This window comes from Chenopodium quinoa, unplaced genomic scaffold (assembly GCF_001683475.1).
Source record: "Chenopodium quinoa cultivar QQ74 unplaced genomic scaffold, ASM168347v1, whole genome shotgun sequence".
In the NCBI taxonomy this organism is placed as follows: Eukaryota; Viridiplantae; Streptophyta; class Magnoliopsida; order Caryophyllales; family Amaranthaceae; genus Chenopodium; species Chenopodium quinoa.
Window position 1 is genome coordinate 2,720,605 of NW_018744066.1, and position 25,358 is coordinate 2,745,962.

Here is a 25,358-nt window from a genome sequence, read left to right on the forward strand (position 1 = left end):
AATCTTACAAGTATGACTTCTCTTCAATGCAACAAAAATATCTTTATCTTAGCTTGGCCAAACTATTTGGGTCAAATTCTTGCTTCTTATGCACGATTTTTGTTTATGCGCAGTCATCGGCGACCCCATCGCAAAGGGTTCCTTGATAAAACTTTTGGCCCATCTTGTGTTTATGTTATAATCGCCTCGTTGGTGTGTTTGATATTTGTTGCTTTGAGAAATTGGATCTTACTCTTTTTGTTTCGAATTTATTACGATTATCCACTTTTAATAATTATGGATATAACTAGGGTGACTAACGCGCACGATGCATGATGCGCGTCATATCTAGCCATGTCTGAAAAGCTCTTAAGATTATAAATATTCGCACACTATTTTTAAGAGTTCATTAAAAAAAAGAAGTAATTAATAATAATGAGGTCAAGTAAGTAAACAAAGATTTTAGGGCCATAAAATTATCTTTACATTATTCATAAGTATTTTCTCATACTTTTTAAAAGGTAGAGATACAATTGTATGAATAAGGGTCTATTCTGATTTACTGAACTAAACTGAATTGTTTATGAGAGAAGAAAATTAGGTTATGAACTGAACTGAAATTAAGCTGAATTCATAATTATTTTCTCATAATTTTTAAAAGGTAGAGATACAATTGTATGAATAAGGGTCTATTCTGATTTACAGAATTAAACTAAATTATTTATGAGAGAAGAAAATTAGGTTATGAACTGAACTGAAATTAAGCTGAAGAAAACGAGTCCTAGTTGAATCAATTATATACAAAGGCATGTTTAATCGTAAATTATTTATGTACTTAAATGATTCAATAGCACTAATCACATTGATTGACAAATGAATTTGTTACAGATTCGTAAATTAATAAAGTACTTCGTATCCCATAACATTTATGTTTACAGACGTTTTTATTAGCTACTAGCTAGTACACCTATACGAGTAGTAACTTAGTTGGAGCCTTGGAGGTGTATGAATCAAAGCCACAAATTAAACGAGTAAAGAATGATTAGAATATGGGCATATTATGGCAATAATAAAGACATACCACATACCAAGTATTTGTTGGGATTAGCCGGTGTTACATGTTCTGAAATCAAAGCTCTATATGTTGTATAGTCTTGCATATGTTAGTTATCGACGGCAAATGCGCTCTACCTTCCTCCTTTTCCATTTGCGTTGAAATTTGTTAGTGTTAGAATATTTGTCCCAAATAATAATTAGATAATCTTCTTTGGTAGGTTCAATTTTGGAATTTTGAAAGAAGCAATCCCATTTAAGGTGAGCTTCCTCCCTTTCCATTTGCGTTGAAATTTGTTAGTGTTAGTATATTATGAACAAAATATTGAGAGAACTGATGCAACAATCCGAAATACTTCGTATATTGGCAAGAGACCAAGAGTACATTATATTTTACATTTCAGGAATAATCATCGAAAATACAGTGTAATTTATCTATACATGTAAAATGTCCTCTAACATTTAACTTACAAAGAATTTAACATAGTATATTGAATCAAGCCTGCACACTACTTCTACACAAATCCTTTCAACGGAGAGCTCAATACATTCGTTAATGTGTTGAATGTTCTGTAATCGAGCATGGCTTATTCACAGAGTATTTAGTATAATTGTCAGCTATCTAAGGGAACCTAGCATTACCCTGCTTGCTTAGATGCTTCTTTCAGACTTATCTTGGTTGTTCAAGTGCCTGGGTATGAGCTGCCTGTGCTTGAGAGTATGATGAAGGCGCAGACTACAGAGAGGGAGAAAACAGAAACCCAGGTGTTTTCTGTGTACATTTCCATTGCATCAGTGAAAGAAAAACGGGTACGATTCTCTGCCCAATTCCTAATTCGATCAGCTTCAGCTGCGTACAATGCCCTTCCCTGAAATACATGCAGTAAATGATATTAACTCGCAAGTTCCGATCACTAACAATCAATCCAGGATAAGGTAGCAAACTACATGATCATGGTCCAGAATGAAGTGTATGGCCCTAACCATGCTTGACGGCTATTTGACCCCAGTACTTTATTATGACTCGATTAGAATAGCTCTTAAACAACTCTTCTTTATTAAGGATTGTTTATTGTTTATAGATTAAATTAACTTTGAATCTGCCACTGTTTCTGTTTTAAGTCCATCAGATCTTACCAAGTGAGTACTAGCAACTTGATACTGATATCCTCGTCTCATCTATTATTTTAAAGACATTTCAGAAAAACATCCATTGTTATGGCTTCTAAATTATATTCTATCGTCAATAACAAAGTTTATGAAACCACCTAACAGTCATAAGAACAAGTCCAAATTGCAAAGCCAGGACCTACTCAGGTACAAATGCAATAGGCTCAAGCCATTTCAGGATAATATCATGGATTACACGATAATGAGGAATACCTTATCATCAAACCAGCGACCACGTCGTAGCCATGAAGTGACCAGAGCAAGCAAAATTCTGGGTGGTGTTAAGTAATTGATGGCCTTTCCGCTGCCTTTCACAACCCTCATGCGTGGCACCAAAGATCTAGCAACAGTCTCTGGAAGCTCGCAGATAATGTTAAACATTTGCTTATTCTTCAGACTGGAGCCACTGCAGGTGCCAACAGTCATATGCATAAGTTGAAAAATAAGTGCATAGCCAATGTGAAAATAGCACTCTCAAGTCTCAAAACAGATCGGGTATATATAATTATCAATACCAAAAATCAGGGAGTTACTCTAAAGCCCAACGATGTAAGGAGGACAAACACTAAATACGTAGTATAAAAGACAAGCATGCTGGGTATATAGTGTGGAAAAAAGATCAACTTTGTATACGGAGTATGAATGTATGCTATATTAAAAGATAGGTCTTGAGAGCTTTTATAATTATCATTGAACATCTATGATTCCTTAAATAGTGCAGCTTGAATTTTTTACCCTTCTCTAGCAAAGTGGAGGTTTTTCCACATTAAAATCCTTCGTACACTTCAAGATTTCAAAGTTTGATTCCTTAAATAGCGACCATGGTCGAACTCACTTAGGTAGCAACTGCAGAGATTGCTGGAAAGAAGGTTTTTTTTTTAAATGAGTGACATACCTCAACAGTAACTCTGTCAAGACCATGCCAGGCGACGCTGTATGGACACCTATCTTGGTCCTTTTGCACTCTTTCAAGAGTGAGGATTGAAGCTGTCGCAGACCACATTTTGTTGACCCATAGCTGTTAGTAAAATAGGAATTATTTAGCTATACAACAATTCCAAAAGTCTTAGCAAGGTTTTCCTCAACCTTTTAGGACTGGAAGGAATATATATTATGAGTACTACTTACACAGCTGTCAAAGGGGTACTAGAACCCCCAGAACCAGCACCATCCATGTTAAATATGTGGCCTCCCTTTTTCTGGCTGGTCATTGCCCGCATAGCTTCTCGGGTACAGATTACTGACCCAACTAAGTTTGTTGATACAATCTACAGATAACCCAAAAGTGTCAATAGATCAGCTTCAACCTTAAAAAGTAGTCACCTGATTCAGCATGTTTCTAGAAAACAGGAAAAGTATTAGCAGATACACACTCCCACAATTAGGGTGATGGACAAGATTTCAACAAAGAATGTAGAGTGCACTAAATGTCTTAAAAGTCTTCCAAACATAATAAGCACAGGCCCCAGATGATTATTTTTACTCAGATAAGAGTACATGCAATCATATAAACGCATCAATTCATCTTTCGAAAATGACAGGCCAAGTCACTGGAAAAATTGACAGATTACAGCACAGAACCTAGAAGATAAACTTCAATAGATTTTTTTAGAGAACTAAAATTGGTAATGACCACTGATCAGTAATATCATAAGAGTTGCATGAAAAAAAAGTAGAAGCACACCTGCTTGATATCTTCATCGGTGAACTGCAACAAGGGTCTGAACCCTTTATTTGTTCCCGCATTGTTTATCTGCCAAGTATAATTAATAGTTTATAAAATAAAACGTCTAAAATGAATACAGTATGAGATGAAGTCACACATGATAAGTGTATTTTTTCATTTGAAGCCACAGATATACATCAAAAGAAATTTGAATAAGGACAACATAGGTATATTAGACAATGCAAGGTCCCCAGTTTATGTAGCAGTGACACAAGCAAAATTGGTCGTCCTAACTGTTTATATTTCACAAATCCACATTGGGCTGGGGTAGGGCTTTGTGATTGAGCAGAATCATACAGTAAGGTTTTTTAATACAGGCTAAAAAGTATATATTGAAGAAAGACAGGAGAATGGGAAGGAAACACTTTCAAAATTCACAATATAACCATAGGAGTATTACTCACCCAAATGTCAACTGAGCCAAGTTCATTTACAGCGAAAGTAGCTAGCTTTCTCACATCATTAGGGTCACAAACGTCACATGGTATACCTACTACTTTTGCATATCTCTGAGTTTTCCCATTTACAGCTTCTAATTCCCTTAGATTTTCTTCAAGCTCTTTGACGGTTTCATCTACTGAATCAGCACTGCCTCCAAGGGAAAGAAATGTGAGTTTGATTAAAAGATAAAAAATAAAAATAAAAAAACAAAAAAAAAAAAAAAAAAAAAAAAAAAAAAAAGAAAGGTGACCCTTAATTTCCAGAATATAACCTGCGTGAAGTCACAACCACTCGGTCTCCGGAAAGAAGAAATTCTCTAGCAAGTGCTTTACCAAGTCCTCTAGTACTGCACCAAGTAAAGTGGGTGTAAGACTAAGCAGAAAATAAAAATAACCATCTTTAAAAGGACAAATCAAGCACAGAGAAAATGAACATTGGCCTAGTACCTCCCAGTTATTACAACATTCCTTGGACCAGCTCGGCTATGCTCGTCCATAACCATGTTTGCTCCTACCATAGTCCCAATTATAACCCCTCCAAGCCAGCTATACCAGATCAAGTCATTCATCTCACCACCTTTACATCATGAAAATTTGACATAATCAGCTGGAGAATTACTAGAGCTAAGCTAAGGTATGTGAGGAGAAGCATCACATGTAAATGCAATGCTAACCTGACAGTTGAAATCCAGTTAGCAGAACAACGCCTGTGCTCATCATGGTTACAATGTATCTCCCAACATGTAAAGCAGCCTATGTACATAAAGAGCAACAAAAAGCTTCAGTAACCCAAAAATAGAAAAACCTCGGAATGCCTTGAATCTGGCACTTTAAGTGACCCAACACTAGGGTTTCGACGGTCACACATGTAGATGTAGTAGCTGTTATGTTGGACTATGGTTTCCTCTTTAGACTAATTTTCAAACCTAGCTCATTTCTGTGTAGGGAATATCATACAATCCCTTAAACTTAACCTAGCCTAATTCTTTAATCCTTATTTCTTGAGATCAATAAAACTTCCTCTCCTTTGCCCAGTGGATATAGCTAACGCATTGTTAATGGACCACGTTAAATATATGATCTTGTTTGTTGACTTCATTTATCTTAACAGCATATGTTTTAACAAACTTGTTGTACATGATGAAATATCAATTAGAGACAAATGAATGCAAGTACCTTAATCATAACAAGGTTCTCATATCCGAAGATTAACAAGATTTATTTGAAGAAACCCCCATAACATTAACAATTTAACATCCAATATTAGGAAAACAATTAACATTGGCATCAAGACAAAACCTAGATAAGAAACACCATCACCATCCAAATAAAATTCTATCATTTCATTCATTTGAAATTTTGAATCATTTCCTAGAACCACAGAAACTGAAAGAGGCCAAACTCTCATATAAATCTCAAATCAGTTGGCTTGATAAGTGCTAATACTAAATTCATTCATAGAAATGTATAAAATCTTATGCAACTTCAAAAATTATTCAAAAATTCAGTCACTACTCATTAATAGTACAACATATAATTCAACCCGACCGTTTATTAAGTGGTAATAAATGACGGTAATAGTAATAGTAACGAATCTGTATCGACTGTAAATAACAAAAGAAACATACCGAGAACAGAACTTTCTCAAGCTCAGCTAATGCATCCCTATTCTCATCCCCAGAAGGAAACTTACACAATCTCACAATTCCTGCCTTAATTGAACTACGAATCTCCCTTCCATTCGCTTTAATTTTCAACACCAAATTCAAATCCCTTTTTCCCCTTTCTCTCTCCTCACTCTCATCACTCCCTTCTTCTTTAAAACCCCTGCAAACTTTCCAACACCTTCTTCTTCTACTCTTTCGAGAAACACCCAGTACCGGAAAACTCCCCGGAATCGACAATTTCCGGCGAATTTCCGGTCGGAGTGGCAATTGGATATCTGGGTATGATCCCATTTTTGTAAGGGTGGCCATTTTTGGGCCAAAGATTGAACCTTTTTAACAATTTTAGGTTATCCTGCTAAAAAAATTGTTGTAGTTGTATATACGTAAATATACAGAATTCAGAAAATTTGGAACTTTTGTAGAGAAGAAAGAAGAGCATAAATATCTTAATCCTGGTAAATTGGAGAAGAAGAAGAAGATTGGAGAGAGAAAGAGGGAGTGGTGGGGAAGAAGAGAGTGTGATGTCCACACGTTAAAGCAAAGTTTCTTTAAGGCTTGGATTTGTAATTTTATGGTACCACGTAGCCAACAATGTTTGTATGTTCTTTAGCCTCCTCTTTTGCTTCACGTAAGTTAACATACTTCCATTTTTACTTAACAACCTCTATGTATGAAATATACTTATTTGTACTTATTAGCTCTAATGATAAGTCGATAAGTATGGGGTAAATAATAAACGTTCTATTCTCTTCAATGGAAGTTGAATGATCTATAACATGAAGTATTTCGTAAAATAATGTATAATCGGTAAATTTAAAACTTAAATGTATAAATGGTACAAAAGCTGTTTTCAAGTAAGCTCCGATAACCTGTATTCAGGGTCTGTAAAATACTATTGTCCCGCAACACACCTACACAATCAATGATTCAATGTGGGTTAGCTAATTCCAGGGTTTTTACGGGACACGACTTTTATGATAAATCAGTTCCAGGTTTAAGTAAATAAGAAAGAAGATAAGAGAGTAAGGAGAGAGAGTGTGTGTATTATGTTAGAGAAACTACCGTATAAAAGAGAAAATCATAGATATTTATAGGAGAATGACCAAGCCATATGGCTTCCATGTTAAGCACATGGCAGGTCTCCATCGACTCCACATGGCGGAGAGTGGATGACCACGTGGCCGACCATGCATGGGTAATAGGCCGATATGACCTTGTATCCGATATAAGAAGTGCTCCTTGGGCGTGACCCGACCCGCAGATCCAATGAAAACATATCGGCATCGATATCACAAGAAATAGATTTTTTGAAATAGGATTGCATATTGTCTAATGCAATTATACATTCCATTGTAATGGAGAGACACAAGCCAGGACACTATACTATGAGACATCGTTTTTATTTCATTGACGCTTTTAATTTGGGTACACATATTAAGAATAGGAGAGAATGTGAGAGAGAATGATAAAGTAAGTGGCGTAGGTAGTAAATGCAAAGTACCAAAGTACTACGTACTAAAAACACTTCAATTTGGTTACACATATTACCCTAAAAGGAAACATGTCAATTAAAAAAACACTTCATAAAAAGAAATACATTTCAACTAAAAAAACGAAGATAAGTTGAAAATTAAGCAGCATTGTATTAATACAATAAAAAAAATCAATCCGATTAGGAAAATCAAGCAAAACAAAGGCCGACCACTTCTAACTTTCTAAGCCAACAACCACGGACTATTTGGTAGGCCATTTGTGGGCTCTAAATCAAGGCCAGAAAAATGCTCTCCGCACTACAAGATGCAACAACATTGGACTCTTGAAATCCAGTCCAAGGATTAATAACACTGTTTGATGAGATCCTTATCAAGTATGCTAATTATTGGCATCACATTAATAACATTGTTAGCATGTTGAATTGTTGATTGATCTGATGCAACAACTTAACGTGCAAAATTAATTGTTGAAATCAACATCACTATCAGTAATTTGCTGTACTATAGCAGGCTGCAACTAGGGAGTAGCTAGTATTATCCTGCCTCTTGGAGGTTGTTATCCAGTTTCCACTTTACACAACCGTCCACATGAATTACATGGTTTGTTTAATTATTTTAATATTGCATATCTTTCTTCAAAAAAAAAATAAAATTGCATATCCAAATTCCAAATTGACTAATATATTGGATACATTAGCTGGAAACCAAACAGTAGGCAATTAAACATGCATGAAATCATGCATTCATAATATTTGAGTAATTGCTAAATGGTCTCAGATTACAATCACATAATGTAGACAGTCTAGACACTGATTGAGAGTAATCCGATCTCATAATTACTTTGATCAAGATTCATTGCTTCATAGGTATATATCATATCATTCCTCAATAGAATATAAATTCAAATAAATTCACTGTTAAAGTCAGTATGTTTTAACCATTAAAGTCAGACACAACCTATTATATAAAGACGAATGACAATATGCATTACACTATTACTCCATAGATACCAACTACAATCTATTCCATTTATAAGACCTTAATGGCTAGAAACTTAGAATCTCATTCATCAACCAACACTAATTTAACTACAACCTTATACATTGATTCAATCAAGACCAATTGCTCTATGTTCAAGCTAAGCAAGTTTCACTTCAATACTTCACTTGTAAAAAGCCCATTTTAGTGAGGCAGGCTATAGGCACCCTATTAGAGAATCGGACCATACCTTCCCACACTTTAAGTCAGTCCGAGTTAACAGGCAAGACTCCTTAAAAGCGATGGGATTTTATTATATGGTACTCGTACATGGACAACATGGTAGCTATATTGTACGTAGGGTGGTAAGTATAGTAAGTGGTAAAGCAAGCCACCGCGTTGATAGATTAGGACCTTCCAAATCCCAATAAAAACGAGTCATCTTCCTCAGTGTCCCGCTTTTAACTACGACACGAAAATTCTCAGAAAACGCAGACGCCTTTTTTCTTCTTCATCCTCCTCTGTATATTCCTCTTCTTTTGCTACTTTCTCTCTCCTCTGTTAAACCAAGGAGAGAGGAAATAGAAAGAGGAACAAAATTGATCATTTTATTAGTAGAAAGAGAAAAATGGCGCCTGCTATGGATCAACGCCCAAGATCTTTGAAGCCTATCACCATTCATGGATATGCTCAGTCTGGTGATCTTGTTGGGTTTCAGAGATTGCTTAAAGAAAACCCTTCTCTTCTTAATGAACGTAATCCTGTGGTATGTAATCTTCTCTTTTGTAATTTGTGAAATGGGGTTTTGATTTTGATGAATTTGGGAAATGGGGTTTTGATTTTTGTTGAATTTGGGGAATTGGGTGTTATTTTTGTGTTGTTTTCTTTGATGATATGAGCTTTGTCGGTGCTAAATTATGGTATTTGATGTGATTTCTGGGTTGGGTTTTTAATGAATTTAGGAAATGTGGTTTTGATTTTTGTTAAATTTGGGGAATAGGGTTTTGATTTTTGTTGAAAATGAGAAATGGGGATTTCTGGGTGTTAGTTTTTGATGAAGGTATGAGCTTTGTCGGTGCTAAATTATGGTTCTTGGTGTGATTTCTGGGATGGGATTTTGGTTTATGTGCAGAATTTTGGATCTGTATATTCAATTATATTGTTTTAAGCAAATTAGTAGTTGAATTTTGCAATATGTATTAATTTGTGTTGGATCTGAGAACAAAGTGGTTCATTTGATCGCCACCATTAGAATTTTCATATGCATGTAATTGATTTTCGAATTAGGATCTTCTGTTCAAGAAACTCTTTTTGCATGTAATGTTCTTTCTTGGAATCTTTGCTCTTTGTAGAAAACTTTAAGGTGCAATTTTCTGATGTACTGTAAAGTTATTAGCTAAGGCAAATCAAAGAGCAAAGAATGATGCTTTCGGGTTTTGAAAGGAATGTGTCACTACTTACATCAGTTAGAGATTAGTAGTTGCATTAGAATCAAGTAGATTGGTATTTAATAACAAAGTCCACTCTATTGGCTTCATATAGAAGACGAGATCAGGGAATTGCCCTTGTGTACTGTGATTTTTAAGTGAATGTGATTGTTTCATGTCGCTGTCGTTTGAAGTTTTGCTTTCAGCTGATACTGACTGACTTGTTCTTCTTACAATTACAGATGGTGCAAACTCCTCTTCATGTAGCTGCTGGCTACAACAATGTTGAGATTGTTAAAGTTTTGCTAAATTGGAAGGGATTAGAGAAGGTTGAAATGGAAGCCAAGAATATGGTATGGCCTTTTGCACTTTGGTAAATTGTGCAAGAGTGCTAAAATTGCAGCTGAGTTGCAAACTTTTTTGTATTTTTGATTCCTAATAGTATTTTTTTTTTTTTTCCTGCAGTACGGGGAAACTCCATTACATATGGCAGCTAAGAATGGCTGCAATGAAGCTGCGAAGCTGCTTCTTTCTCATGGTGCTTTTGTGGAGGCCAAAGCCAATGTAACTTGCCATTTCTCTAATATAATGCAGATGACTTGGTAAACCTGTTAGAACCTTTGTAAGTTCTCATACTTATTTCTGTGCAGAATGGAATGACACCCTTGCATCTTGCTGTTTGGCATTCACTTCGATCAGATGACTGCTCTACAGTGAATACCTTGCTTGAGTATAATGCTGATTGCAATGCTAAGGACGACGTGAGTCAATGGACAACATTTTTACATATTTTCTACTGTCACTATAAATGCTAGCTGGGCTAAATTTCACAATTGTGTGATATTTCTGATGCAGGATGGTCTGACCCCTCTAAACCATCTATCACCGGGTCCTGGTAGTGAGAAATTGCGGCAACTATTAAATCAATTTCTTGAGGAGCAGAGGAAGCGCAAAGCCCTTGAAACTTGTAGTCAGACGAAATCTAAGATGGATGAACTTGAGAGTGAATTGTCAAACATTGTGGGTTTACATGACCTTAAATTGCAGTTGAGGAAATGGGCAAGGGGAATGCTTCTCGATGAAAGGCGTAGGGCACTTGGATTAAAAGTGGGTGCTCGAAGACCACCTCACATGGCATTTCTTGGCAACCCTGGAACAGGTAATTGCTTTGGTGGTTGGCTTTGGATTGTTTAAAGCCTGAACAAGCCAGTTGAATGCTTATTTTGTCGACATTGCCATAATAGGCAGCCATGCAAAACCTGTTACTTGAAATGGATTAACCCTATTGCCATGGTATTATATATGTTACTACTATTTCACTGTTGAATGATGATTATATGACTGCTCGTATTATGTGATCTATAATAGTCAACAGATTATGGGATTAGAGATAGCATGTGCATTATTATAAACAAAACATGATGTGCAATTTAAGTATAGATTTTCTGTAAAGCAGTATGCATTATTATGCCAAGCACATGGTAATTATTTTTTAAAATTACATATAGATGATCTGGAATGACTTTTTGTTGTCTTCCTATAATAGAGGCGGGCACATCATATGGATTGTTTATCAGATGCAATGTAATAATGATTGATTATTATTGCTTGACAGGCAAAACTATGGTGGCCAGAATTCTTGGAAAATTACTCCATATGGTGGGAATTTTGCCAACTGATAAAGTGACGGAAGTGCAGAGGACAGATTTGGTGGGCGAATTCGTTGGTCACACTGGGCCAAAGACTAGGAGAGTGGTATTGTTCTTATCCTTATTTTCCCTTCTACCCCTGCCCTACTAGTCAAATTATTTGAGACTTGATTATTGATAACTAACTCTAAGCAAATTGTTTCTGGATGTTGCCTAGATTAAAGAAGCTGAAGGGGGGATTCTTTTTGTGGATGAAGCCTACCGTCTTATACCAATGCAGAAATCAGACGATAAGGATTATGGATTGGAGGCTTTAGAAGAGATAATGTCAATAATGGACAACGGGAAGATAGTTGTCATATTCGCTGGATACAGCGAGCCTATGAAACGGGTAATATGTTCCAATGAAGGATTTTGCAGAAGGGTGACCAAGTTTTTCTATTTTGATGATTTTAATTCCAAGGATCTTGCTAACATTACCCATGTAAAGATGAACAACCAAGTTGAAAGTAGCTTATTATACGGATTTAGGTTACATTCTCTCTGCACTTTGGATACTATTGCAGAGTTGATTGAGAGAGAAACCACTGTAAAGCAACGACAGGAAATGAATGGGGGTTTGATTGATCCGATGTTGGTTAGTGCCCGGGAGAATTTGGACCTTAGGCTTAGCTTTGATTGTATGGACTCAGATGAGTTGCTGACAATCACTTTAGAGGATTTAGAGGCAGGCCTTCGATCTCTGTCGCAGTGAGCGGTCTGGACCAAACTAAGAAGGGATTATCCATAGCTAAGAAGCGTTAGTTACGAATAGTTCAAGGCATAGGGGTCATGATCATTCCTCCTGGTGCTAATCATCATCTTCTTCAATTCTTTTGTACGGAGTATAGAGCATTAGAGTCGATGATCACTCCTCTATCCTTGGTGCTGCAGGAAAGACCATTCTTTTGTCCCTTTCTTTTTTTTTTATTCCTTTTTTTTTTTTTTGTAATATTTAATTTATGTAGTACAAATCTATATAATTGGTTGTAAGATTAATATAATGAATGTAGTGATAATTATGTAATAAATCAAGTTTTTGTATGAATGAAGGAGTTATTTATTCTTTTGCACTGTCCCGAGTAATTTATCTTTGGAAAGTTGAATGAATGAGCCTTAGCCGCAACTCAATGTACAAGAAGTCAAGAACAGATCTTCTAACGACACCTCACTTTAGCATGTAAAATTTCAAAAGAACAAGTGTTAATTTTTAGAGACAGTTGTTGCGTTCATCCTAAAGATTTTATTTATTTATTTTTGAAAGTTAGAGTAATTGATACGTCATAGATATACAAATAGTTCAAGTAACTAAGTTAGTATAGTTCAAGTAACTAAGTTAGTGAAGTAACTATAGGAGTTAAATTATTAAAGAGTTTTACACGGAATATAAGATATTAAGATTTGTCAATGTAGAAGTTGTTGTATCCACTTGGGTACATGGTGCACCTAAGAGTTTTTTTTTTTTTTTTTTTTTTCATTTCGATGATTATTGCTCATTTTATCATCAAATGAACAAACAAATATTCTTGGGTGTACCGTACGTCCGTACACCTGGGTGTATATAACAATCACTCATGATGATCATTGGGAGAATTTAGTCCTAATCTTTTTTTTATAGGCCTAATATGGTTTGTAGAAGATATGATTTGAAAGGTGGGAGATTATGATTATTCTGATAATTATATACTTATATCTTCATTTATATGGCTTCTTAAATCGTTAAACTTAACTAATCAAATATTCAAATGACATATCATTTGCAAATATGAGGTGGCAAAGTGACAAGATGTTAATTAAAAAAAGAGGGTGACACGTGACAAAGTCTTGTTAAACAACGCCATTTTTAAACATATTTTTAGCTAATTTTTTTAGAAAAATTACTTGCAATATACACCATTAATAATCATTACAACTTTTACAAGTATATCAAGCTAATGTTGTAATTTTTTGAACCATTGGAAAAAAAAAAAAAAAAAAAAAAAAAACTCCATACTCATTACTTACGGATTATTTTTTTTGCTAACGGGAATCTATGAATTATCTTAAAGAGCTAAGCTAATGTTTCATTTCAATTATTTTTTTTCAACAAAGTTTTGTGAAAAATTCATTGTAATAGCAATGAGTGAAAATTAAGTGAACAATAAATTAAAGTAAAAATAAAAGATATTTCTATTTTAAGAAAAAAAAAATTAAGGAAAAAAAAAAAGAAACAGAAAAAACGAGAACCAGACTAAAATGAGGTAACGGAACCATGTTTCTGTTTCTCTCACAACCATCAACAATGGTAGCTCATTCTCTCTCCATTCTCTCTCCTCTCCCTTCCACTTCTTCTTCTTCTTCTTCTTCTTCCTCCGATTCTCTCTCCTACCCTCAACCTACCCACTTCTTCACTTTCTCTCGCCGGAACCCTAATTTTCTCTCTCCTCCCCGAGCTTTCTCTGTTTTCCGGCAACCGCCTTCTCCGCCGCTGGAAGATGATTCAACGACGTCGTCGCCGGAGCAGTTTTTTCAGAACAATGCCATCGCTGATTTCATGAGGTTTCGTAAAAGCTCGGATGGCGGTGATGGTGAATTGCAGACTGCTGTTGTTGGTTTCCGTAAGAAGTTCCCTTGGTCCCTTTTTCGCCCTTTTCTCAGGGTAATTTCCCTTTTTTTTTTTTGGAATATAAGTGTGATTAGGTTTGTTGATTTTTGATTTTTAAAAGTTTTAATTTGGGGGTTGATTGACTTTTGCAGGTTGATTTGGTTTCTACTATACACATTGCAGATAAAGAGTACGTTTTCAACATAAATCAATTTTTTTCTTCAATTTTCTTTGTTTTTGAGATTGATTGATGTGATAAATCCTGATAATGGTTAAAGAATTGGAGCTTCAGAATCACCAATTTGATTGAATTAAGTTTTAATTATGCCTTGTTGTTGAATTGACTGAACTGAGGAGGTTTTGCAACGCAAACTGAAGTATATATGATACTAAATATATCAAATATTAGCTTGGTGTATACCAATTCTTTGTTAGTTGACTGAATTGTGAAATGGAGAACTTAATCTATAGTACTGAATTAGTGCGTTAATGTGGAAGTTAGAAGCTGTGAATTTTTTTATGGATTAAATGATTAAGTAATTGAAAAAATAAAATTGAGCAGGTTGCTAACTTGATAGACATGGAGTATAGGGTGTTTCCGGGAACGCCTCTGTCTATAGCTAGAGTTTCAGTATGTCATAGTTGGTGGTAGTATTCTTAAAACAAATTTAGTTATTGAATCTATTTAATACAAAGTATAATATTTATACTGTTCTCAGGGAATCTAGTTACTTGAGGCTAATTTCGGGTTGAATTAATATTATAGCTGTATTTGAATTTTACAAACTGAGTTATTGAATTGGAAATTGTCCTAAAAATTATTCTGCTAGGGGGCTGCACTCCACTGCATTCATTGTTTCCCCCTTTTTTCTTTTTTCTGAGTTATTGATGTAGCTCATGTTGCTAATCAATTAGCTTGCAACTGTCCTTAGATAGTTAGATGTATACTCACTGCGGTCCTCATTCTGATGAACCAATGTCTGTTACTGTGCAGATATTTTGCTAACTTGCAGAAGGATCTTGAACCATATGACTGTGTCCTTTATGAGATGGTGGCTAGCAGAGAGAGTTTAGAAAATCGTCGAAATGCTGCGTCTAAAAGGAGGCTTAAATCTTCCCGCTCACGAGGTTTTAATATTCTTGGATTTATTCAAAGACAGATGGCTCGAATACTTATGCTTGATTTCCAGTTAGATTGTCTTGATTACCAGGCGGAGAACTGGTACCATGCTGACTTAGATTTTGAGACCTTCAGGTCACTTCAGGTACAATATCTACTTTATGATTCCGATGAATTATGGGCTTGTAATAAACATTCTGCTAATGTAACATTGTTTTGTTTGTCTACTATCCCATGTTTTGTTGTGTTGAATATGATTATACACCATAAAATGCTAAACAATTTACATCGGGATCAGTCAAGTGATTATGTGAGCTTGATTAACAATAATTTCAAATCTAACCTAGACTCTGAGGCCTTAGCCATGAGGTTTTGTGTTTTGCAATCTGCTTAGAGAAGGTAGACTTGATTGTGCTCATGGAATGTTAGCGGTTGAAAATGACAGAACGAGAGGCTCAAACTTGACTTATATCTTCTTTTTATCTTCAAATCTTTCAGATGGAAAGAGGTGAAAGTTTATTTACCTTTGCAAGAGATATGACCCTCAAATCGACTAAAGCCTTGATACAACCGGAAATTCCTGAAATTCTTGACCCTTGGAGATCCAAGCTTTTATGGGCTTCTCGTGTACTTCCTATGCCACTTGTGGGCCTTCTTATTATTGGAGGCATCTGTACTGATGTTGGAGGTCAGGTATCAGAATACCCTGAGCTTGATGCTTTGTCTCGGCTTGATTTTGGTGCAGCCATGAAGGTTTTCCTGGCAAAGCGTCTCACATCTGAGTAAGTATATGGCATGATATTCTATATATATGCAACTACAATTCATGAGCTATCAGCACTTGTTTTTTTTTGCTTAGTTTGAATATACTACTGTAGTATCTTTTACACTGTTTATGATCTGTTGTTGAATATGAACTGGCCATTAAAAAAAAAATATCATAATGTTGAAGATGGTTCTGCATAACTTTGGAGAGCAAGTGGAGTCTGTGAAAAGTGTGTGCACTGCTACCTCCCCCCTTTTAATTCAAACTTTTTATCATTGAGTTCATGACATATTGGAATGAACCTTATCTAGTTCAGTCACTTTCTATAGATTGTGTATTGCTGAGAAGGTAATATCACAGGATATCTGAATAGTCTGATTTAAGTGCCATGTGCTACTCTGAAACACCTATACAAGGAAATTTTGAGCTATCATAATGATGTCCTAACTAATTATTGTTTTGTATTCTTTTGTTGTGATTCTCCTCTTTGTTCACTTACAAAAATAAACCTTTGACCGTCTGATTAATTATAAAATCCATCGTTACACAAAACATAGGGCTGATAAGAAAGGAATTTGAGGTAGTAAAGCTCCATGTTAGTCTCAAACTGCAGCTGTAGCTAAACTTTTTGTGCCAGTTGATAGCTGAATTTGGGGGGTTGGATTGGGGGCATCCTTTGGTTTGGACCTGCTGTAGACAACATACAATATAAGTTGGAGGGCACCGAGTATTGCTCCAAATGCATTGCTAATCAGAATATAGGGATCAAATCTGAGAACACCATATGCACTCCAGACAATTCCATTAGCAAATCCAGTTAGGGATATAGACAGTGGCATGAATTCAACACTTTTTGTCTTGATAACATTCCACATAGCAGTAAGTGGTGCTCCATAGAATACAATCCCAAAGATATCGCAGAATACTCCTAGAAAGTTGGATCTTGTCGTCTGGTTGTGGAATGCTAGAAGCGTCACACTAGCTAAGAAAAGTAGAACCCCCAACTCAGCACTAAGACATTCTTTGATTTCATTCCTTTTACTATTCACTGTATATATCCAGTATACAATGACATAGACAACATTCAAAAAGAGACCAATGCAGTTCACGGTTGTGACTGGAATGCTATGTGGGTGTACAAATGGCATAGAATAGAATACCCACAGGATGCAAATCATTATCCCAGCAACATATGGGTGAAATGTGAACTCCTCCACTGATTTTTTCTTCAGGAATCTCCAAATTGTAGGCATTGGTGATGCAAGTCGGATGAATGAAGTTAAGTTGCCAATAATTCCAAGAATGGTGTGAACACCATTTACATTCACCATTTTGTTGTCTTTAATAACTTGCTGAAAAAGAAACTGTAACGGACTCAATGCTCAACAAGGGTCATGATTTGATTACTTACTCAAGAAGGAGGAGGAAGGGTCAGCAAAATAGCATGTCAGGGAATAGTCACCAAGGCAGCCCCCAAGCAGAGAGCAGTCACCAAGCAGAGCAGCATCATCCAATCAGAGGAGAGCTTTGACAGCTGCTACAACAACTTTTGTTGTTTTCCTTCTTTTGGCAGATTATGTATATTTAACAAAGGGAGAGTGGGATGGGCTAGGTAGGCAAGATCATAGTAATTTCTAGAGTTAGAGAGTGGTGCCCTAAAGGTGCTAAATCAGAGACTAGTAGCCTCAAGCTACTCTTGTTTTGTTTCTTCCATCTTTATATTAATCAAAAGCTGCCCATTTTCCTCAAAAAATCAAGTCTTTATTGCATAATTTAATATTACTACAAGTGAGTCACTACTAGAGTGTTACAAGTGGTATCAGAGCGGTGGTCCTGCGCCTGCCGGTACCGGAAACCACCACTCTGTACTCTGTTTTCAAAAAAAAAAAAAAATATGGTTACATCTACAATACAGAGGTGTGATAACCTGGACGAGCAAATGGTGGGAGTTCTAACTCTGTTGGAAGCAATGGAGGCGGCAATGAAAACACAAGAGGAAACACTCAAGAAGACCTTGAGCGAGGCCAGTGAGAAGCTTGATAATCAATTTGAGCTGCTACGGCAGCAGCAAGAAGCTCAGACCGCCGCGAACGCCACCACACAAGCCCAGTTCTTCGAAGAGCTGCGGAACTTGTTGAATCAAAGGCATCACGAACAAGAACAAGGCTACTGCCATGAAAACCGCAACCAGAACGGTGGTGGTGACCATCATTGGAAGCCGAGGAAGCTTGATATGCCCATATTCGAAGGTGCGGACCCGGATGGGTGGATCCTTAAAGGGGAGAAGTACTTTCTCCACTACCGTCTCACGGAGGAGCAAAAATTGCAGGCGGCTGTCTCGGCGTTGGAAGGGGATGCACTAAGGTGGTTCCAGTGGGAGAATCGAAGGAGGCCTATTGCGACGTGGGAGAGCATGAAAGCGCGGGTTTGGCGTCAATTCCGGCCAACTCACGCCGGGAGCCTCCACGAGCAGTGGCTGGCCGCAAGCCAGGAGACGACAGTAATGGAATATCGAAAGAAATTCATTGAACTCTCAGCGCCGTTGGAGGATATTCCAGAAACCATCATGATGGGCCATTTTATACAAGGGCTCAAGGATGACATCAAGGCTGACGTCAGGCTCATGAACCCGTTTAACCTAGAGCAAGCCATGGAGATCGCGGGTCGGGTCGAAGAAAGAAATCGGGTGGGCGGAATAAGGAAACCACCCGGGTACTTCGGTTCGGGTCGACCCACTACTAGCACAACTGGGTCATCCGGACCCAAAACACCAGTCGGGTCGAGCCTACTTAGCTCGTATGGTACCCCTGCCCAACAAGCTACAACCTTCAAAGGGTGGCCTAAGGCTCCGATTAGCACCCCCGGGTCTCAAGCCTCCGTTAACCTTCCCCGACCTACCACCGGCTCAACAGCGAGGTCCGCGGAGCCGCGGCGGCTGACCGATTCTGAGCACCAAGAGCGCAAAGCCAGAGGGCTTTGTTTCAGGTGCGATGAGCGGTGGAGCGTGGGTCACCGCTGCAAGAACCGCGAGCTTAGTGTGCTGCTGCTCGGCGGCGAGGAAGACGCCGGAGCTGGGCCGTCCAAACCGCCGGAACTGGACACCAGCGACGACGAGGTGATGGCCGGAGCTACCCTCTGCTCTTTAGTGGGAATCTCGAGGCCGAAAACCATGAAATTGGAAGGGAGGGTTGGTCCGAAAGAGGTGGTGATTTTGGTGGACCCTGGAGCCACACATAACTTCGTTTCGGAGGTGTTAGTGGCGGAGGCGGGAATTCCAGTGAGCGGTGACCGCGAATTTGAAGTGTCACTGGGGAATGGGGATGTGATCGTGGGGAAAGGGAGATGCACAGGGGTAAGGGTGGTCTTGAATGGAGGGTTTGTGGTGGTTGATAACTTCCTGCCTTTGAAATTGGGAAGTGCTGACATGATTTTGGGAATTGAATGGTTGGAGAAGTTGGGGTCGGTCACGCACAATTGGAAGACACATATCATGAGTTTTATGGTGGGTGATCGGAGGGTTACCTTGGTGGGAAATCCGGCGTTGGAGCACTCTAAGGTGTCGCTCAGGGCAATGTTGAAGGCCTTGAGGCACGAGGGAGGTGGGTTATGGGTAGAAATCAACCATGTGGAGATGAATTCGAGAGCAGAGAGAGCCGAGCCACTGGTGGCAGCACCACCCACGTGGTTGGAGGAGGTAATGGAGGAATTTCAAAGTGTTTTTGCCGAACCCAAGGGGTTACCACCCAAGAGGGGACATGAACATGCAATCGCGTTGAAAGAGGGAAGCAACCCGGTGAGTGTGAGGCCCTACCGGTACCCCCAATTTCAAAAAGATGAGATTGAAAGGATGATTAGGGAGATGTTAATGGCCGGAATCATCAAGCCTTCGGTGAGCCCTTTTTCAAGCCCGGTGTTGTTGGTTAAAAAGAAAGATGGCTCGTGGCGCTTTTGTGTAGACTACCGTGCTTTGAACCGGGAAACAATTCCGGACAAATACCCTATTCCCATCATTGATGAGCTCTTAGATGAGCTTCATGGGGCTGCCATCTTTTCCAAGCTCGACCTCAAGTCGGGCTATCACCAAATTTTAGTAAGGGAGGAGGATACACTCAAGACCGCCTTCCGAACCCATGAGGGCCACTACGAGTTTTTGGTAATGCCCTTTGGGCTTACTAACGCTCCCGCCACCTTTCAAGCCTTGATGAATGAGGTGTTCCGACCTCATTTGAGAAAATTCGTGTTAGTTTTCTTCGATGACATCTTGATTTATAGCCCCAACATAGAGAGTCATCGAGAGCACATGAGGGTAGTGTTGGGATTGCTCAAGGAACACCGTTTGGTGGTGAATTTCAAGAAATGCGAGTTTGGACAGCAGCAAGTTGCTTATTTGGGTCACGTGGTGTCCCAAGGTGGGGTGGCGGTGGACATGGAGAAAGTCAAGGCCATGGTGGAGTGGCCTACTCCAAAAAATTTGAAGGAGCTGCGGGGTTTCTTGGGACTAACCGGCTATTATCGCAAATTCATTAAAGGGTATGCTCAAATAGCTAGACCCTTGACCGACCAGCTTAAGAGAGATAATTTTGGGTGGTCAACCGAGGCAGCTAAGGCATTAGAGCAGCTCAAGGCTGCCATGGTGGCTGCCCCTGTGCTGGTAATGCCTAATTTCAGCAAGTTATTTGTGGTGGAGGCCGATGCCTCGGGCTACGGTCTAGGAGCCGTGCTAATGCAAGACTCTAGGCATATAGCATTTTACAGCAAGCTATTGGGCCCTAAGTCGCAAGCAAAGGCCACATATGAGAAGGAGCTAATGGCGATTTGCTTAGCCATTGTGAAGTGGCGCCATTACCTACTAGGCCGTCACTTTGTGGTGAGAACGGATCAACAAAGCTTGAAATATTTGATGGAGCAAAGAGAGGTGGGGGGAGATTATCAAAAATGGGTGCGCAAATTATTGGGTTTCGACTTTGAAATCCAATTCAAACCGGGAGCTAGCAATAGAGTGGCGGATGCTCTCTCTAGAAGAGGTGGCTCGGAGTTGGAAATGGCAGCCATGGTTTCTGTCCAGGGTATTAAGTGGGAAGAGTTAGAAAAAGAGGTTGAGGAGGATAGCCTTCCGGGAAAAATAGCAGCAGCAGTGCGGCAAGGGGAAGGGTCGTATGTTGGGTACACCATTGAGAATGGTAGGTTGTTATTTAAGGGGAGGGTGGCAATACCCAAGTCTTCCACCTTGATTCCCAAGCTCTTGCAAGAGTATCATGATAGCCCCATTGGGGGACATCAAGGAGAGACTATTACCTACTTGAGGATTGCTTCGGAGTGGTATTGGATTGGGATGAGAAGGGATGTCACGGAGCATGTGCAACGCTGCCCCATCTGTCAGCAAGCAAAACATTCTCAAATGCAGCCCGCGGGACTCTTGCAACCCCTACCTATTCCGGAAGCCATATGGGAGGATGTATCGATGGACTTCATAGAAGGTCTTCCCAATTCGATGGGGATGAATTCTATCTTGGTTGTGGTCGATAGGCTCTCCAAATATGCCCATTTTGTTGGGCTAAAACACCCGTATAGTGCTGCCACAATAGCTGCCATTTTTGTAAAGGAAGTGGTCAAGCTTCATGGGTTTCCTAGCTCTATAGTGTCGGATCGGGATCGAATTTTTATGAGTATTTTTTGGAGAGAGATGTTTAAGCTACAAGGCACGGAACTTAAGAGAAGCACCGCCTACCATCCCCAAACCGATGGACAAACAGAAATAGTCAACAAGACCTTGGAAACATATTTAAGGTGCTTTGTGAATGGGCAGCCCAGATCTTGGGGAAAATGGTTACATTGGGCTGAATTTGCTTACAACACAGCTCACCATGAGTCAATCGGGTTTACCCCATTTCGAGTGGTCTATGGAAGAGTTCCCCCAAAGCTAATTAAAGTGGGAAAAGGCCAAACTCCGGTGGATAGCTTGGAAGTTTGGTTACAAGAAAGGGATTGGGTGCTTGAGGATTTGAAGATGAATTTGCTTCGTGCACAGCAAAGGATGAAAGCAAATGCAGATTTAAAGAGAAGAGAGGTCGAATTCCAAGTGGGAGATTATGTCTACCTCAAGCTTCAGCCATATAGACAAAAGTCTCTTGCTAAGAGGCCTAATGAGAAGCTCTCTCCGCGTTTTTATGGACCATTTCTGGTGGAGCAACGCGTGGGAAATGTGGCCTACAAGCTGAGTTTGCCTGATTCTTGCCGCGTCCACCCTGTGTTCCATGTGTCTCAATTGAAGAAGGCACTTGGAAGCCAAGAAGTGAGCCCTACCATACCAACTCAGTTGACAGCAGACCTGGAGTTGCTGGCAGAGCCAGAGCAGGTGCTGGCTGTCAGAAAATCCAGCAGCTCTCCCTCTCACTTGGAGGTGCTGGTTAAGTGGGAAAATTTACCCCTTATGGAAGCCACCTGGGAAGAGGCTTCTCTCATCAACGAGCGCTTTCCTTCCTTTCACCTTGAGGACAAGGTGAGTCTTCTAGGGGGAGGGAATATAACGGACTCAATGCTCAACAAGGGTCATGATTTGATTACTTACTCAAGAAGGAGGAGGAAGGGTCAGCAAAATAGAATGTCAGAGAATAGTCACCAAGGCAGCCCCCAAGCAGAGAGCAGTCACCAAGCAGAGCAGCATCACCCAATCAGAGGAGAGCTTTGACAGCTGCTACAACAACTTTTGTTGTTTTCCTTCTTTTGGCAGATTATGTATATTTAACAAAGGGAGAGTGGGATGGGCTAGGTAGGCAAGATCATAGTAATTTCTATAGTTAGAGGGTGGTGCCCTAAAGGTGCTAAATCAGAGACTAGTAGCCTCAAGCTACTCTTGTTTTGTTTCTTCCATCTTTATATTAATCAAAAGCTGCCCATTTTCCTCAAAAAATCAAGTCTTTATTGCATAATTTAATATTACTACAAGTGAGTAACTACTAGAGTGTTACAGAAACCTGCCAAATCAGAGGACTTAAACCAGTCAAGTATGAAAGAAGTCAGAGGAAACTCTTAATAGTTAATAATAGGCAGTTAAATGCTGAAATTTTTATTTTTATTTTTTTTCTCTCTTTGTGCTTTCTTTTCTTTATTCTTTTTGAGTTAAATGAACTTGAAAGTAGGAAACTAGGAACTTGTGTTGAGTCTTTGATGCTTGTTTTGGTTTACCATGTATGTTCTCATACCCAGGAGTAATTATTATCTAATGAAAAAATGTTCCTATGTGAAGGTTCACGCTAGGGACAGCAGATGTTGAAGAAAAATCTGTTATCATCGGTGAGAGAAACAAGGCAGCAATAGATGCACTTCAAAAGGCTATTGATGATGGCCATAATAAGATAGCCATACTGTATGGCGGTGGGCACATGCCAGATTTAGGGAGGCGATTGAGGGAGGAATTTGACTTGGTACCTACTCAAGTTCAATGGGTAACTGCTTGGGCCATAAGGAAACGAGCTTTACAAAGCAACTCATTCCCATTTCTGAGGACCTTAGCTGAGGTCTCTGGCTGGCCATTAAATCGTTATCAAACCTTAGCACTCCTTATCTTTTCCTCTGTCCTTGCGTTGGATCTTTGGTTTTGGGAGCTGTTCTTTGGCAGTGCTGCTAATTGGATTTCTGAAATTGCAGCAGAAGCTGGACAGTATATAGGCAGTTGACGACTTGATGATAGATGGGGTAAGGCTTTGTCGATGACTGGTATATGGGAGGTTCCATATGTGCATGTGTAAATATTGCAGTAAGATACAGTGACCATTACCAAAAAAAACAAGCAACCATTTATCTCATGGGAGCTAAAACAATGGCAGAATGTCAATTTCATTTCAATACCTGTACAATTACAGAGTACATTTTTCATTGTACTTCACATGTATTCTTTTGATAGTGTCTAATAAAACAAGGTTACCAATACTTAAAAACAATTTCTGTTTTAGCCAGGCTATTGGTTTGGAAACTTGGCACAAGTACTTCTATCGGAGGACTGTGGCAGACTGCCAGATACAGGAATATAGTAAAGCACTTCGTTACAAGATCGAGTGGATAAGTTGCATTACACAGTCCAGAATCGTGCTTAAACAATTTGAGTTTTATAACCAGTCTCTTTAAGGGGTATATTCATGTATTGTAGATAGTCCAATGAGTTTTCATACTGGTGATTTTCTTACATTACCACCACCACCACCACCTACATCAATATCGTAACCTATTTCAACGATGGGGTCAGCTACATGAACAAAGATTTTCGGGCAATCGATCTCAACTACTTTGACTGACATGTCAATCAACACTGAAATCATGCTTCTTAAATGGAGAACTCTTTCAACATATCAACACCAAGCTCGATATCTAGACTATACAAACACCCCTTTACAGCCTACATGAAAATGTTCATTCCACAGTAATATGTTTATGTTAATTCGTTCTTTGTAATAACAACTCTTAACTTGTTAAGATGAGAAATGTTGCTCAACATATTGCCTAGTGCTTGGAATTACAATGAAAGGGAAAGTTCAAAATCAATCAAAATCATCTATTCATTATCCCACTCCACTAGTAAAGTGATCATAAACCAATTACACTTCAATCCAAGATTCAAATCAATAAAAGGGGAAAGAAAAGCTGGAAATTTGGTTTGTGTGATAGTAATAAATCTCTATCATCTGAAAATGTTTCTTTTTTAGTCTTTAGTTTTGGTGCGCTCATATTCTATCTGTTCAGATTTTAAAAAAAGAATAAAAGCTCAATTGTAGTCATGCTAAGCTCTGGAGGTGGACTGTTTAGGTGTTACCACCACAAAATTTATAAACCTTTACTTTAGGTCTTTAGTGACTTTAGTCTATAATTTTGACTCAACATTTAAGGCCACTCAACATATTGATTATTTTATTTTTATTATTTTTTTTGCTAGTTGAATAAGTTGATATAATATTTTTAAATTTTTTTTGTTTTAATAAACTGGCGTTATTTATTTCAAGAAAAAAGCTGCATATACAAAAGCTAAAAGTAGAAGAAAAAAAATTGACAATATATAAGCATTTATTAGACAGATTTTTTTTTTTTGACAAGATTTATTAGACAGATTTACTCGTGAATTGTCGATAAATTCTCAACTTAATACTAATATATAAAGTATAATTTAATGCATATATTTAGCCCTTAAGGCTGCATATAGCATTACCCTTATTTTAAAATGAAAATTCTTTGTATGTATATACAATCATCACATTTAATTTCATATGTGTAACAAAT

General features: G+C 38.3%; 4 protein-coding genes across 4 annotated transcripts; 2 read left to right on the top strand and 2 right to left on the bottom strand.

Moving 5' to 3' along the window:
• Positions 1–1,370: 1,370 nt before the first annotated feature.
• On the bottom strand, positions 1,371–6,578 carry LOC110691026 (probable chlorophyll(ide) b reductase NYC1, chloroplastic). The gene is made up of 10 exons (XM_021867962.1): positions 5,997–6,578; positions 5,043–5,121; positions 4,816–4,945; positions 4,641–4,715; positions 4,333–4,516; positions 3,887–3,955; positions 3,331–3,470; positions 3,098–3,220; positions 2,416–2,608; positions 1,371–1,901 (listed from the first exon to the last, which is right to left on the bottom strand). The coding sequence occupies exons 1-10, from the start codon at positions 6,342–6,344 to the stop codon at positions 1,716–1,718; spliced, it is 1,527 nt and encodes a 508-aa protein (XP_021723654.1). The 5' UTR covers positions 6,345–6,578; the 3' UTR covers positions 1,371–1,715.
• A 2,312-nt stretch (positions 6,579–8,890) lies between these two features.
• On the top strand, positions 8,891–12,694 carry LOC110691027 (protein CbxX, chromosomal-like). Its single transcript, XM_021867963.1, has 7 exons — positions 8,891–9,272; positions 10,176–10,286; positions 10,399–10,497; positions 10,584–10,694; positions 10,789–11,092; positions 11,549–11,688; positions 11,800–12,694. Exons 1-7 carry the CDS (start codon positions 9,135–9,137, stop codon positions 12,334–12,336), a joined length of 1,440 nt encoding a protein of 479 aa, XP_021723655.1. The 5' UTR covers positions 8,891–9,134; the 3' UTR covers positions 12,337–12,694.
• Positions 12,695–13,762: 1,068 nt separating this feature from the next.
• LOC110691028 lies at positions 13,763–24,031 on the top strand. Its single transcript, XM_021867965.1, has 5 exons — positions 13,763–14,259; positions 14,358–14,395; positions 15,200–15,470; positions 15,824–16,107; positions 23,338–24,031. The coding sequence occupies exons 1-5, from the start codon at positions 13,873–13,875 to the stop codon at positions 23,765–23,767; spliced, it is 1,410 nt and encodes a 469-aa protein (XP_021723657.1). The 5' UTR covers positions 13,763–13,872; the 3' UTR covers positions 23,768–24,031.
• On the bottom strand, positions 16,116–17,435 carry LOC110691029 (bidirectional sugar transporter SWEET6b-like). The gene has a single exon (XM_021867966.1). It carries the CDS (start codon positions 17,420–17,422, stop codon positions 16,694–16,696), a length of 729 nt encoding a protein of 242 aa, XP_021723658.1. The 5' UTR covers positions 17,423–17,435; the 3' UTR covers positions 16,116–16,693.
• Positions 24,032–25,358: the final 1,327 nt, after the last annotated feature.